A 13,907-nucleotide genomic window follows, 5' to 3' on the forward strand; every position below is an offset into this window, starting at 1 on the left:
CTTTCTATTACTTAAGAAGTTAACTTGTGAGTGTTTCTGCCATTTCACACAGAGCTAATTGGAGGAAGAGCACTGAGCAAACCTTGATCTGCGATATATAACATCAAGTATCCTGTTTTTTACTTATTTTTACGAGTTATTTATAGCACTTTTATTGTCTGCTGCATACTTTTCTAGCTAGTTTCACTGTGTGTGAGATATTAACTGGACATTTTCTACATTTGTTAAGCACCTGTTTGGGTTTGTTTGTTCTGATTTTTGTCTCCCACCCTCCTTCCCTATTGGTATACTGTTTTTATAATTAGTGGTTTTGCAGTTGCCCAGCCCTACTTTAAATTTGATCTGGGACACTTCTCCCAGTTTATTGTCATTACCTCATTCTACCTAATACAGGGAGAACATTTGAGAAGGCCAACCCACTTAGTTCTTAACCTTGAGTTATCTTCTGCTCCTCCTTACTCCCTTTCCACTTTACAAAAAAAAATTCTAAGCTTGTTTCCTACCTTTCCTGTAAGTAGTCTAGTCCAGATACGGATTTGCTGTATCCAGGACTGTTTGTAAGCTTCTGAGCCCCCACCGCTTAGCTAGGGTTAAAGTATTCCTGGCGCCATAAAGTCTGCTCTTCAAATTTTCCCTTAGAACTAGCCAGTTTTTTAGATTTAGCACTCAAATCTGTTTCTTTGAGCTCAGCACTTGTTCAGAACTCATTGTAAGCATTAAGATAAGCTACAAATTACTACAGAACTCAACTTTCCTCACTTGTCTAGAGGAAAACAGGTTTTAGTACTTAATAAATAAGCATCTATCCAGGCATGCATAAAAGGGCCAGCTCCTGGTATTTTCTCCTGTCTACCTGATGAATCTGGGCATCTTGGGGCAATGCAGCAATTGCTTCATGTACACAGACAACCTTTTCCTCCTACCACCCAACACTGCAACCTGTGAGAGATGCATATATATAGCCAAACTGGAAGCAAAGCTCTCTTCACCCAAAACTGGACTAGACAGTCAAGAGGAGAGGGTAAACACTTGCACTACACCACACTCATCACATAGTCCCTCAAAACCTACACCACCAAAACACACACATAGAAACACAAAACACACACCTACATTCATGGAGGCTCTCAATAAAAATCTGCCCAAGCAACAGGGACCTACAAAGCAGAAACGCAAGCAACCTCCACCCCCCCCCCCAACACAACCCCAAATGACACATAGCACACAAACTCAGTGTGCCACTCAACCACAGCCCAATAGGCATAACAACGTACCCAACACTCTAGTCATAGGTGACTCCATAGTCAGGCACTCTGATGTTCCACTCACCAGGCTAAACAAGGAGAAAGTTACTATCAGCTGCCTGTCAGGTGCCAGGATCCGCCACATAAAGCACGCACTCGGGTCACTCCACAACAAGTACAAATATGACTCTGTCATTGTCCATGTTGGTGTGAATGACCTGAGACGTACCTCCCTGGACTACATGAACAGAGACATGAAGGAGCTATCTGATCTTGTAGCCCAGTCAGGTATGACTCTAGCCCTGAGTAGCATCCTGCCATCACCCAGAATGATACCACAGTACAAGGACAAAATGATTGACTTCAACAATTGGCTAAGCTACTTGGTGTCATTCTAAGGGGATCCTGGGATGACATGATCGACAGACCATGATGCTTTGCCAGATAGCCTACACCTGTCTCCCTTGGGATTCTGAATACTGGCTAAGGCTCTTGCAACCCCTATAGTGCTTTTTTTAGGCAAGGTTCAAATGACAAACTCACCAACGGAACAGGTACAAGCAAGCAAAATCTGAGGGTAGTACTACTCAATGCTAGAAGTCTAAACCTCAAAATGCACTCACTCGAAGCACTCCTTAAAATGGAAAACATCGACATCTGTGCAGTGACAGAAACCTGGTTCAAGGCTCCAGAGAGCACCCATGCATTACCAGGCTATAATTCATACCATACCTTTCGGCCACCTAAATAGACAGAAACACTAAAGGTGGAGGCATGTCCATATTCATTAAGGATATCCATGCCTCCAGGCTAGTTGCTCAGCATAAGGCATCCGAGATTATCCAAGTGCAACTAACTCTGGGCAAGACCACAATCCAAATTTTAGCTTGCTACAGAACCCCCACCATGCCCCAGGACTCCCACTCCTCATTTCTTGATACACTGGAAAATATTAGGGTACAACCTAATAATGGGCGATTTCAACTACCCCACCATTTACTGGGAAAACTACTCGTGTACCAACTCTTTTGCTCAACGTTTTCTGGAATTCATAAATTCCAGTGTCTTGGATCAACTTATCCACACCCCCACCAGGGGCAGCAATATCCTAGACCTGGTCATTACCGACATGGACAACCGGTGTTCCACATCAGAGGTCAATTCCTCGCTCATCAGATCCGACCACAAGCTAATTACCCTAGACATCCACATCCTGTCCCCACCCCCCATTAGGGAAACCACCATAAAAAAATTTCTCCAAAGCCATCTTCACGCTTCTTAAGACAGAAGTGGCAAACTTCACAACACCCATGCAGACGGACAATAGAGGTACGAGTGCTGAAGCCTACACAAATGCACTTTGTAAGCACTTACACGAGTGCATGGAGTGTGCTATCCCTAATAGAACCAAGATGCTATCCTCCAAAAAAAGGAAGCCAATCTGGTGGTCCCCTGCCATAAACAAACTCTACAAAAGAAGAAAGAAACTGTTGCAAAAAAGAGTAAAATCCCATGATTGGAGGAACTCCCTTGTCAGCCTCAGTAAAAAGCTGAGATCCCTCAAAAAATCCTCCAAAGCTAGTTACGAAAACAAAATCACCACTGATTCTAAAGACAATCACAAAGCATTCTATAGCTATATCAAGAATCTCAATGGCAACACTCAGATCTGCTCTGAGTTACAGCACAATGGCACTAAATATACAGAACCAATTGCCAACATCCTGGCAGATAGGTTCAGTGCTAACTTTACCCCCCTCTTACCCCCTAAAGGATCCATCTTTATACCGGAAGAATGCAAAGTTCCTGCAGTTATGAATGCACAGGTAAAAAACACACTCTCCAAAGCCAAGAACACAGCATCCATGGGACCTGACAACATCCCAGGCTGCATTCTACATGAGCTACAGAACAAACCGGCTCCCCACCTAAGTACCATGTTCAATCATAGCCTTACCTCAGGCTTTGTGCCCACTGAATGGCACACAGCAACGGTTATCCCACTCCACAAAGGGGGAGCCACCACAGACCCCGGGAACTACCACCACATTAGCCTGTTGAGCCTGGTCTGCAGGGCTATGGAACGTATCATCATGGAACATATAAACAATGACATCAGTAATCTCCAAACTCTGTACCCCACCCAGTTCTGGTTTGTAAAAGGCAGATCATTTCTCATAAACCTGATAGACTTCTTTGAAGTGGTCACCAAAGCTGTAGATGAGGGTATGGTGGTTCGCACAGCCTATCTAGATCTCGCCAAGGCTTTCAACACCATCCCCCACTCTGGAATTATAGATAAACTCACTAAACTAGGTATAAATCCCTATGTCACAAGATGGGTTGCAAACTGTCTCACTGACAGAACCCACACTGTAAAAGTAGCAGACTCCAAATCTGACTTCAGACCAGTGACAAGTGGAGTACCACAGGGTTCAGTCCTCGGTCCTGTCTTGTTTGCTATCTACTTCTCAGAAGTACAGGCTAACACAGAAGGTCTTTGGCTAATGAATTTCAAAGATGACTGCAAACTAGGAGCCATAATCGAAACTCCTAACGATGTGAACATCCTACAAAAGGGCCTCACTGAGACAGATTTCTGGTGTCAAAGCCATGGCCTCAAGCTCAATGCCAAAAAGTACATTGTCATCCCTTTTGGTAAAAAATCTGTACCCATGAACTACCACATAGGCGGTAGTCTACTTAACACCGAAAGTATGATAAGAGACCTTGGGACACAGGTGGACAGTAGTCTCTCCTTTGATAATCACATTGCCACAGTAGACAGGAAATCCTTCTACATGGCACACCTCATCACAAAAGGTTTCTCATCCAGACAGAAAGATGTCATTGTTCCCCTCTACTTGTCACTCATTAGACCCATTATAGAGTACAATGCCCCTTTTGTTATGTACCTCACAAGACATCTACAACAACTAGAAAGGCCACAGAAATCCCCTACAAAGAGGATTACTGACCTCAAACAGATGCCCTACGCAGACCGTCTCAAAAAACTCCAGCTTTACTCCATCGCATATCATAGAGGTGATCTCTGCCTAACATACAAAGCTATGCCAAACCCAGAGCTGTTGGAAATCCCAATCCCTCCAAGCTATATGCTCTAGGGACCTAAACCTTGTCACCACAATAAACAGAACATGCTGGAGGGATAGATTCCTGTCCCAGAGACTTCCCATACTCTGGAACAAACTACCTATGTATATCAAACAAAACTCCTCATTAGCACTCTTCAAGAAAAATCTTGATGATTGGATAGGAGATAGGAAATTCAACATGGGGATCACTTATGTGGCTCTGCTCGACAGGGACACCGGAAAATAATTTTCTTGGGTGGCAAAAGCCAGGGTACCTTTTTGGCTAGGCTTATATAGGCCCTAGGGCCAATAGCCTAGTCCCTACATATGAACCTATGAACACACTTGGTCACATTACCTTGTTCTTAAAGGCATAGAGCACATTTACTACACTCAACATGCTACACTAAATGTACTTATAAACACACACACACACACACACACACACACACACACACACACACACACACACACACACACATATATATGGATTCACTTTATAATCTCAAAATACTGAAATATCGAATTTCAGTATCTCAAGACTATGAAGCCAAAAAATCAAAATACTGAAACCCCAAAACCACAAAATTCAAAACTGTGACTTTTAAACACACCCTACAGCACACAAACAAACACACATAAACCTTCCTCCCCACACTATAGCAAACAGATGAAACACACACAAACAAAACAACACAACACACACACCCTACATATAAGCAGGCAAGCCCCCTTGCATAACCCATGTACTTATATATACCTTTCCGAGGTCACACTAAAAATGACACAGACACGAAACCCATCACTACACAATCTGCATTCCCCTCACACAAACACACATCACATACATACAGACACTACCATTCTCAACACTTACACACTCACACTCTTACCTACATACCTTAACCTACAGCTACAACTTTCCAACACACTAACATACAATAAAATCCCTACCCAAAACCCTTAAAATATAAACACTTACCTGAATCTCCAGCTATACAGTAACACAGCGCACCACCATAACTGCTGATTCGACATTTACGGATTCAGTTATGTGGTCTTTTGCCAAACTGGGCTTTCGCTATTATAGTCTCAAGATAGTGAAATTCGATATTTCAGTATTTCGAGATTATAAAGTGAACCCATATATATATACTTATATATATGTTTCCGTCTATTCTATATATACATATATATGTGTGTGTGTGTTTTACATATATGCTTTCTCACACAAATAATAGGCATATTTGTATAAGTATATACTGTACATATGTGCTTGTGTGTGTGTGTGTGTGTGTGTGTATTTGTTTGTATACACACACGCACACACACACACACACACACACACACACACACACACACACACACACACACACACACACACAGAAAAGTAAGCATAACTTACATTTGTACAGTGTTAGAGTTGGGCATCTTTTCTGATTGTGTTAACTGTGTGAGAATCTTTCCTATCTTTACTGTTTCAAACACATATCCTGTGTTTGTTGAGTCCTCTGTTGCGGGATTTATTTATAGAAAATTGTTGATTTTATTAACAGAGAGTAAGCTGACCAACACATAGACTTCAGGCTGACATGTCAGTTTCTGTATTTTAAATTTTACAAATTACCACTGAATTTATGCAAAAACTACTGCTATAGAACTAGCAATGAATTATACTGTACTTCTATATTTCAGAAGTAAAAAACTTATGAATTTCTTAAGCATTTGTATACCATATTTAAATGTTTGTTCAATTATTTTAAAAGCAATGTAAGATATGTTGAATTAAATATATTATTATTTATGCTGCACTTTCATAGGATTGATTTCATTCTGCTGTAACGCTGTGCTTCGCTGTTGTTTTCATTTGTGTACTGTGCTATCAATCATCACCAATTCCCTGATAAAGGTAAAACATGTTCACTAAAGTCATACTATATTTGACTGTTCATTGTTTTCCTCTTTAGGCCTGACATCAGAAGGAATATACCGCAAAAGTGGTCAAAACTCTAAGACAACCAGCTTATTGGATAGTTTTCGGAAGGATGCACGCAGTGTGAAACTTAAGGAAGGTGATCACCAGGTGGATGATGTCTCCAACACATTGAAGAGGTTTTTCCGAGACATAAAGGAAGGAATCTTTAGTAAATTCTATGAGGATTGGTTGCAGACAACAGGTAATCACTGCATTGCTCCCAGTTTTTCTGAGTATTCAATTATAACTTATTTTGAAGTGAGTTAACTACATATGTCAGACAAAGGTATTTATTTGAAGGGAAGTGTCCACCTGTAGGCAGCATTACCATAATGAACGGGTCTTCTAGCAGTGTGTATTTAATATTTTTAATCATCATACCGAGTGATTCTGTCCTCTTGTACAGGTAAAAAAAATGATGTCACATAAATGTAATTTCTTGAGAGAGCATATTTTGTGCACCACTAAATTGATTTTTTCATTACTATTTTTAATATAACATGCCACAAGAATTTCTATTTCTTTCAGAAAAAAAGTATTATTTTGTACGCTAACTATAGTTTGCTCATTTGTCATTGTTGGCAAGATTAGAATTTTGAAAAGTAATTGTTAGACATTGCATATGTAAAGTCTACCCTTTTAAGAGTGGCAGTAATCTTGGAGAGGTGTTTTGACATCTGTTTTCATCATACATCATATTGTGTTTGTTTAGGAGGGTTGTATGTACTGTAACAAAATAGAGACAGATCATTAAGATAGAATTTTGCATATACTGTGATGAAATGTTTGGCTTCCATTAAGGCTGAAGTGTGATGCTTTTGGATAGATGTTGTAGCATTTTATTTCACACTTTGTTCTAATTGTGAGGCCTAACCATTGAACAGATATAAAGTATTTAGCGGTCTTTTTTTTCTGAGACAGTGTAATTTAAGTCATGCATAATTTAATGTTTAAGAACAGAATTCCTGGGCTGTGAAAGTCTGTCAGTTTTGAACTTTTTAGTTCAACAATTACTTTGAATTCAACAAACTCGCAATATTTTTATGGTGCACTTTATTATGATTAACAAGGCATAAAATGTTCACAATAAGAGCTGGCACATTTTGGGGAAGAATACAAAATGACTGAATTTGTTGCCAATAAGACAGTTAAACAATGTAAGTGGACCAACTCTGCCATTCCATTTTCTTCTCACAACTAGCTAGCACACATAATCTTCTATATAAGTCCAAGTAATGTCTTATCTTACATGTAATCCTACAGCATTATTCCCATAGCAGACCAATTCACTCTTCAGACAAATTCCTACTCATAACCAAATCCAACAACTTAGCTGGTAACTGTTTCCATTAATATCCTTTTTCCCATTGTTGCAAATGGGGTTGGGGTGTCACTTCAATAGTGACAGTCATCTAGAGCCACGGTTTACATCACTGGGTGGCTAGCTTTGCTGCTGGTAACTCTTTGTACTTTTCGGCCCTCTCTCTACTACTAAAACAAGTCCTCAGTAAATCCTGTAAGATGCAACTCGAACAACACCTGGTCAACAACTGTGTGTGTTATTACTCTATAGCAGACTAATGTAATTGCCGTGTCATGCTACTGCATCGGCCTCATCATCACCCCAATTTTTAACAATATAAAACTGTAAAATCACCAACTAAACTATGACATGATCTTATATAACTTATTTTACCATGCTTTTCATCCCACTTCTATCTTTAGGTGTGTAGCTCACTAACCTTTCTCTTTAGGCATAGTCTAGTATTTGCTCTGCTACCATTGCATAACACTTTTCTATCCTCCCCAAAATTGCTAAATGTCCTACATTTCCTGGTGTGTATGCAGTCATTTATCAACTAAACTGCTATATTTATAATTACCTGATACCACTCTCAGTTTCTGTCTTCATATGTGCAAAACTTTATTGTTTTTTTAGCCTTGTCTTCTGATGCAACCATTAACTTCACATCAAGAATGTACTACTTTTTATATATCACTCCTTGTAAATCAATATGTACATGTAAGCCTATATGAGAGCCTAATATACTAAGATTCCTGTTGTTTTATTTATTGTTTGCTTTAAATTTTTACTTGTACCATCTAATCTAACACATTTGTACCTCTGCATACTTTGCTCTCTATAAATTCTTTGCACTGCATGATACTACATTAAGGTATCATGCTTTGTAATTAATTATGTGATCTCCTATGATTTGCAATGTTTTGAATTATTTTCGTAAATTTGTTGTTTTTTTTCTTGTAATGGTTTTAAACATCTCATACTTGTATTACTGTTGAGCTTTTCTCCTTGGGCCTCCTATTCAAAATAATCATCCTTTTAAACAAATGTAAACAAAGAAGCAAACATATTAATATACACATACCTAATAAAAAAAAAAGTTTAGTTCCATAGTAGTGTATAACATACTAGCTAACAAAACATGCAGAAAGGGAATACAGGTAAGTCTTCTGAGCTGTAAACATCTCATTTCAATATTAGTAACATTTTCTCGTACTTTAGGATGACACGTTAAACAGGACTAATAGAAACCATCCTAAGAGAGGCTGCAAAATGATGCAGAAACAATGAAAATGTCCAGAAGACATTTACCTGTGCTCATCTGATAATAGTATGATTTATGTTTTAGTGTTAAAGGGACTGGTAGAAAACAGAGATGCCGCATTTTTCACAGAAGTAGATAATGTTAGCTGAATTTTGAGCATAACTGTAGGCAGTGTGATTTTTTTTCACAGCGGTGCCTCTCCTTGTGACATACTACTTCATCACGACTATGCAGTCTCAGTGAATTTACCAATTTAGTACAGTATGAGCAAAATCAGGTGCTCTGCAGGCAAATTTTCTGGGAGCATTGTGTGGAAACTCTTATGGCTTCCAAATGATTTCATAACAATAGGTAGAGTAAAGCTGAGGATGCTTTGAGTGACTAATATTTATGGACATAATATCGATGTTGGAATGTTTGGAGAGACCTTTTTTAATTAGTATGGTTTCCTTATAGGTAATATAGTTTCCTTCTAGGTAGTGTGATTTCTGTGCTATGGCTTTTATGTTTCTGTGTTACACGATTCTGTGTAATTTTTATTTGAGTTGTTCATAATCCTCTTTGGATTTGAAAAAAGGCCAGCAAAACTGAGCTTCTTCTTAATGGACTTTAGAAAAATTTTACATATGTTAAGTTCTAAGCATTTGCAGTTAGAGTTTGCATTATCTCATAGCATTTCAGGTATTGTGAAAACTGTTTGCTTTTGACAGTGTGCTTCTTTAATTATGTGTTTTGTGGTAGCCACTTTACTGTGGCTAAATACCTGAAGGTCAATCATTTGGGACCAGAGAACCAAATTGGCAACGTGCTGACAATTGATATAGCTCAGTGTCGGGCTTTGCAACTGTGGAGGTACAGAAGCACATGCACTTGCATAAGGAAAGAAATTTAAGCAGCTCAAATGCAAAAATATCGATGTAGTACCACCTCTGTAATATGGCAGTGATTAAACAGGCTTTTAAGCATTGGGCAACAGTCAATGTAACCAAATGTGCCTTGCATGCATTCATAACATAATGTCCGAAGTCCTAGTTGCTGAATAACAAAATTTGTTCTGTTGTTCACATAGTGTGTTTCTTCCTTAGCCTTACTTTGAAAGGCAAAAAGTTAATAAGACAAATCCTCTAGAAAATGTACACTCCCTCTGCTCCACATGTCCCAGATGTTTGCCACAAGGTACAGTGCAACATACTAATAGTAGATTTAGACAGGTGTATCAGAAAACATTCATTGGTGTGTGTGTAACATGACACTAGAAAAGGAAATGTAAATATAAAATAATTAGTTGTATCCAACCAAGATTGAAGAATCCAGCTTCCATTCTGAAAAGCTTGGAAAAGGCTAACTGAATGAGCAGTTTGACTAGTCTTTGAGATGTATTAGTGTTCTTAGTGAACCAAATTAGTCTGGAATGTCTCCGGTCAGACTCTCTTTCACTGATAACACCAATACTGCATGCTGGATAATGTTGGGAATATTCCAGGAGAAAGCAATTCAAATGGTGGCTACTGAGCAGATAATATGCATTTCAGCATAATGTACATTAACTGAAAAGAAGTTAGTGCTGGGGGAATGCCCATTTCTCAAGAGGGCAGACATTTTAGAGTTAATTATATTAAGTAAGTTCGTACATGGGGAAAATGTCCTGAATGTGGTAAGTGTGTTTCCATAGAAAGATGTTTCATATTCAGCTTTCTAGTTTTTGCACGTGCCATTAGTGACCATCGAGTTTCTCTTCACCTCATCATATAGCCCATTCACCCCCACCCCCCACCCCACAAGACAAGATCTGTATGGCCCTTTCCTTCCTGATAGGGACAAGAAGGGAAGGATGGAGGTGGCACTGTCATCCATTCATAGGCACAAATGTTTTCCCTTTTGTAACCAGCAAATGCTGGACTCACCACAGTTTGGTTTTGTTAAAGGAAGGTAACGCCTATTAAATCTGGTTGACGTTTTTTGAGAGGTACACCAAAGTATTAGATGAAGATAAGACTGTGCACACAGTTTACTTCAACCTGGCCAAGGCATTTGATACAATGCACCACTCAGGCATTATAGCAAGCTGACTTATTTAGGTGTAACCCCTTTTATCACCCACCAGATAGCCAAATAGCTCACTGATATGACTCAGGAGGTCAAAATAGATGAGGCCACCTTCACCAAGAGTCCAGCATTAGGAGTCCCCCAGGGCTCCTTAATGGCCCTCCTCATTTTTGCAATCTACTTCTCTGAAATAGAAGCAAATGCTGAAGGTTTATGGCTGACCAAGTTTTCAGATGATTGCAAGCCTGGGGTTATCATTGACTTCCCTGCAAACTCTAGCATTCTTCAAGAAGGTCTATGTCTGATTAACAGATGGTGCCAAAAAGCCTTGGTCTTAAACTCAATGCTGAGAAATGCATAATTGTTCCCTTTGGGAAGACAACCATCCCGGATAATTACCATGTTGATAATACACCCCTAAGAGTCAACCCAGTGGTCAGGGATCTGAGTACACACATAGACAGTAGGCTTACATTCGATCACTATGTGACCATGGTGGGAAGGAAATCCTTTGATGTTGTGCAACTTATAAGTAACGGCATGGAATCTAGATCCAAAGATGTTATTATCCCACTGTACTTTGCCCTTATCAGAACAGTCAGAGAGTATAATGCTCCCTTTGGAATGTATCTGACCAGGCGTGTGCATGAGGTAGTGTGGAGATTGCAACAGAAGAGGAGACATATTGGGGAAGATTGTGAAATAAAAGAGAAGAGTTCTGTCTAGGTGCAGAACATCTGCAAAGCTATGAGTATTTTAGGTGTGCTTTCAAGTTTTCTTGCAGGAACTTGTGTGGAGGCTTTCTCTTAGATGTAGTGGTCACTCCAGGCTTACCACCTTCTCTTCTGCTATACACACAAACTAACATTGCAGCTTAATTTTTCTACTGATAAATCACATCTCCACCACCCCTCCTTATCACAAACATCGCAAAACACCTAACCACATTGTCAAAGCCCACCCTGTAGCTAAAACATTTCCAACCTTACCTTTAGCTGCACATATATCACAAGATAGCATAATCTCTATTTACACCTGATATTACATTCTAACACATAGATACCACTTTTACTATTGTTAAACCCACTATCAGACATGCTCCTCCTAACCTGCCTAGCTTCTTTACTCTTAATTCTCAACCTCGCTACAACTATATCCTCGCATACCCCAACACACCAATACACATCAACAACCTCCTCCAACCATCTCCACAATAAACACAGCTTCTCACATCTCCTCCCAGCTTTTCCCTCATACCCTCCCATATTATTCAAGCCACAAACTGGCCTCATCTCCTATGAAACCACACTTTACACTAGTGCCATCACCTAGGAATCAAAAACACTTCCCATGGTACTCATTCCTCATTACCTATCTACTAAAATGTTGAGACATACATCCTAACCCAGGCCCACCCTCTAAAACTAACCACAAGAGTCACTCCAAAGATTCAAACATACTTGCACTGAACCTTAGAAGTATATGTATTAAATAGCTCCACTGCATGCCTGGATTAATCAAAATAAACCTGACATACTAGCCCTTACCAAAACATGGCTACAGCCCAATGTAAAAGACTCATTAATACCTCCAAACTTTGCAATAAACAGAAGAGAGAGATCTAAAAAAAAAGGGGGGTGATAGCACTTCTATATCCCTCTACGTTCAGCATCACACCCTACACCAGTAATATACCCATCTTTTCCAATGTTGAGGTACTAATCTCTTTTTTGAACCTCAACATATCAAAAAGAATTTGCATAATAGTAATATATATTCCACCAGGTAAAAATATACCAGTGTTGGAAAATATTTTATCTTGGACTTCCCAAACAATAAACCTTGAAATGTTAATCTTAGGACACGTAAATAGTATAAATCTGTCTGTTTTTGTCTCAGCTTATCAATACTCCAACAAAATACAGCAAAGATCTTACCAGCCAATCGACCCTAGACTGGATCCTAATATCCCACCCCACCAATTACCCCTCTTCTGGTACACTGTCTAGCTCCCTGAGTGATCAGCTGCCAGCTTATTCCCTTAGAATAAACTCCCAACAATTAAGAGTACACACTGTAAAATTAGTTAGGAACTCAATTGACTTTTGTCAGCATAAATCTACATGAAATAAACTGGACACCCCTTAAACAACTACCCCTTAATGATGCTGTACTGTACTTTAATAACACCTTCCTTCACATACTTAATACACGAGCTACCATTCGTATGAAAAGAATCAAAAAGAACCCAGCACCATGGCCGTCTATGGAAAGTAAACACCTGATGAAGCAAAGGGACCTAGCCTGGTCAACCTGGAAACAAAACAAAAATGAACAAAATCATGTTAATTTCAAAACATGACGTAACAAAGTGACAAAACTAATCAACAGAGATAAGAAGCCATATTATACCAGCTTCACCTCCAACATAAAATCAACCCCAGTAAATTTTGGCACTCCATATCTTCTCTACTTAACCCTGAAACAAATGGAGAGCACACCCTATCACATGGTACCCCTCCATCACAAATAGACAAAAACGTTATCAAGCACTTCATTAAATCAATGTCAGACCTACTAACTAACACCCCTAATGCTGGACCCCTCACCCGTCAACCTGTTCGGACACCAACCCCAGAACATCAACCACTTCTGTCTCTGTTATTAATAAACCCCGTACTCAACAAAACAACATACAGACCCCATTCTCATTTCAGCCATACCCACTGACAACATTAAGAAACTGCTACAAAAACTAAAACCCTGCTCTACCTCAGCTGATAATCTTCCAACACACTACCTCAAACTGGCTGCTAACTCAATTGCCTACCCAGTCAGTATCCTTATAAATAGGTCTTTATCCAAATCAGAAGCACCTACCATATGGAAATAGTCTAACATCACCCACATTAACAAAAGAGGCAACTCTTTTGATCCATTCAATTTCCATCCTGTATCCATCTTGTCACCTATATCCAAC

General features: G+C 39.4%; 1 protein-coding gene across 6 annotated transcripts in view; it reads left to right on the forward strand.

Annotated features, from left to right (window-relative positions):
- The window catches only part of ARAP1 (ArfGAP with RhoGAP domain, ankyrin repeat and PH domain 1), a 2,759,262-nt gene that overhangs the window by 2,177,389 nt on the left and 567,966 nt on the right, over positions 1 to 13,907 (forward strand). For all 6 annotated transcript variants that reach the window (XM_044073028.1, XM_044073030.1, XM_044073029.1 and 3 more), the window contains one exon: positions 6,307 to 6,516. In XM_044073028.1, coding sequence (XP_043928963.1) covers positions 6,307 to 6,516 — 210 coding nt within the window. The remainder of the gene's footprint in view (positions 1 to 6,306; positions 6,517 to 13,907) is intronic.

The sequence above is a fragment of the Protopterus annectens genome, chromosome 5.part1, assembly GCF_019279795.1.
Source record: "Protopterus annectens isolate FY-2018-M chromosome 5.part1, PAN1.0, whole genome shotgun sequence".
NCBI lineage: Eukaryota > Metazoa > Chordata > Ceratodontiformes > Protopteridae > Protopterus > Protopterus annectens.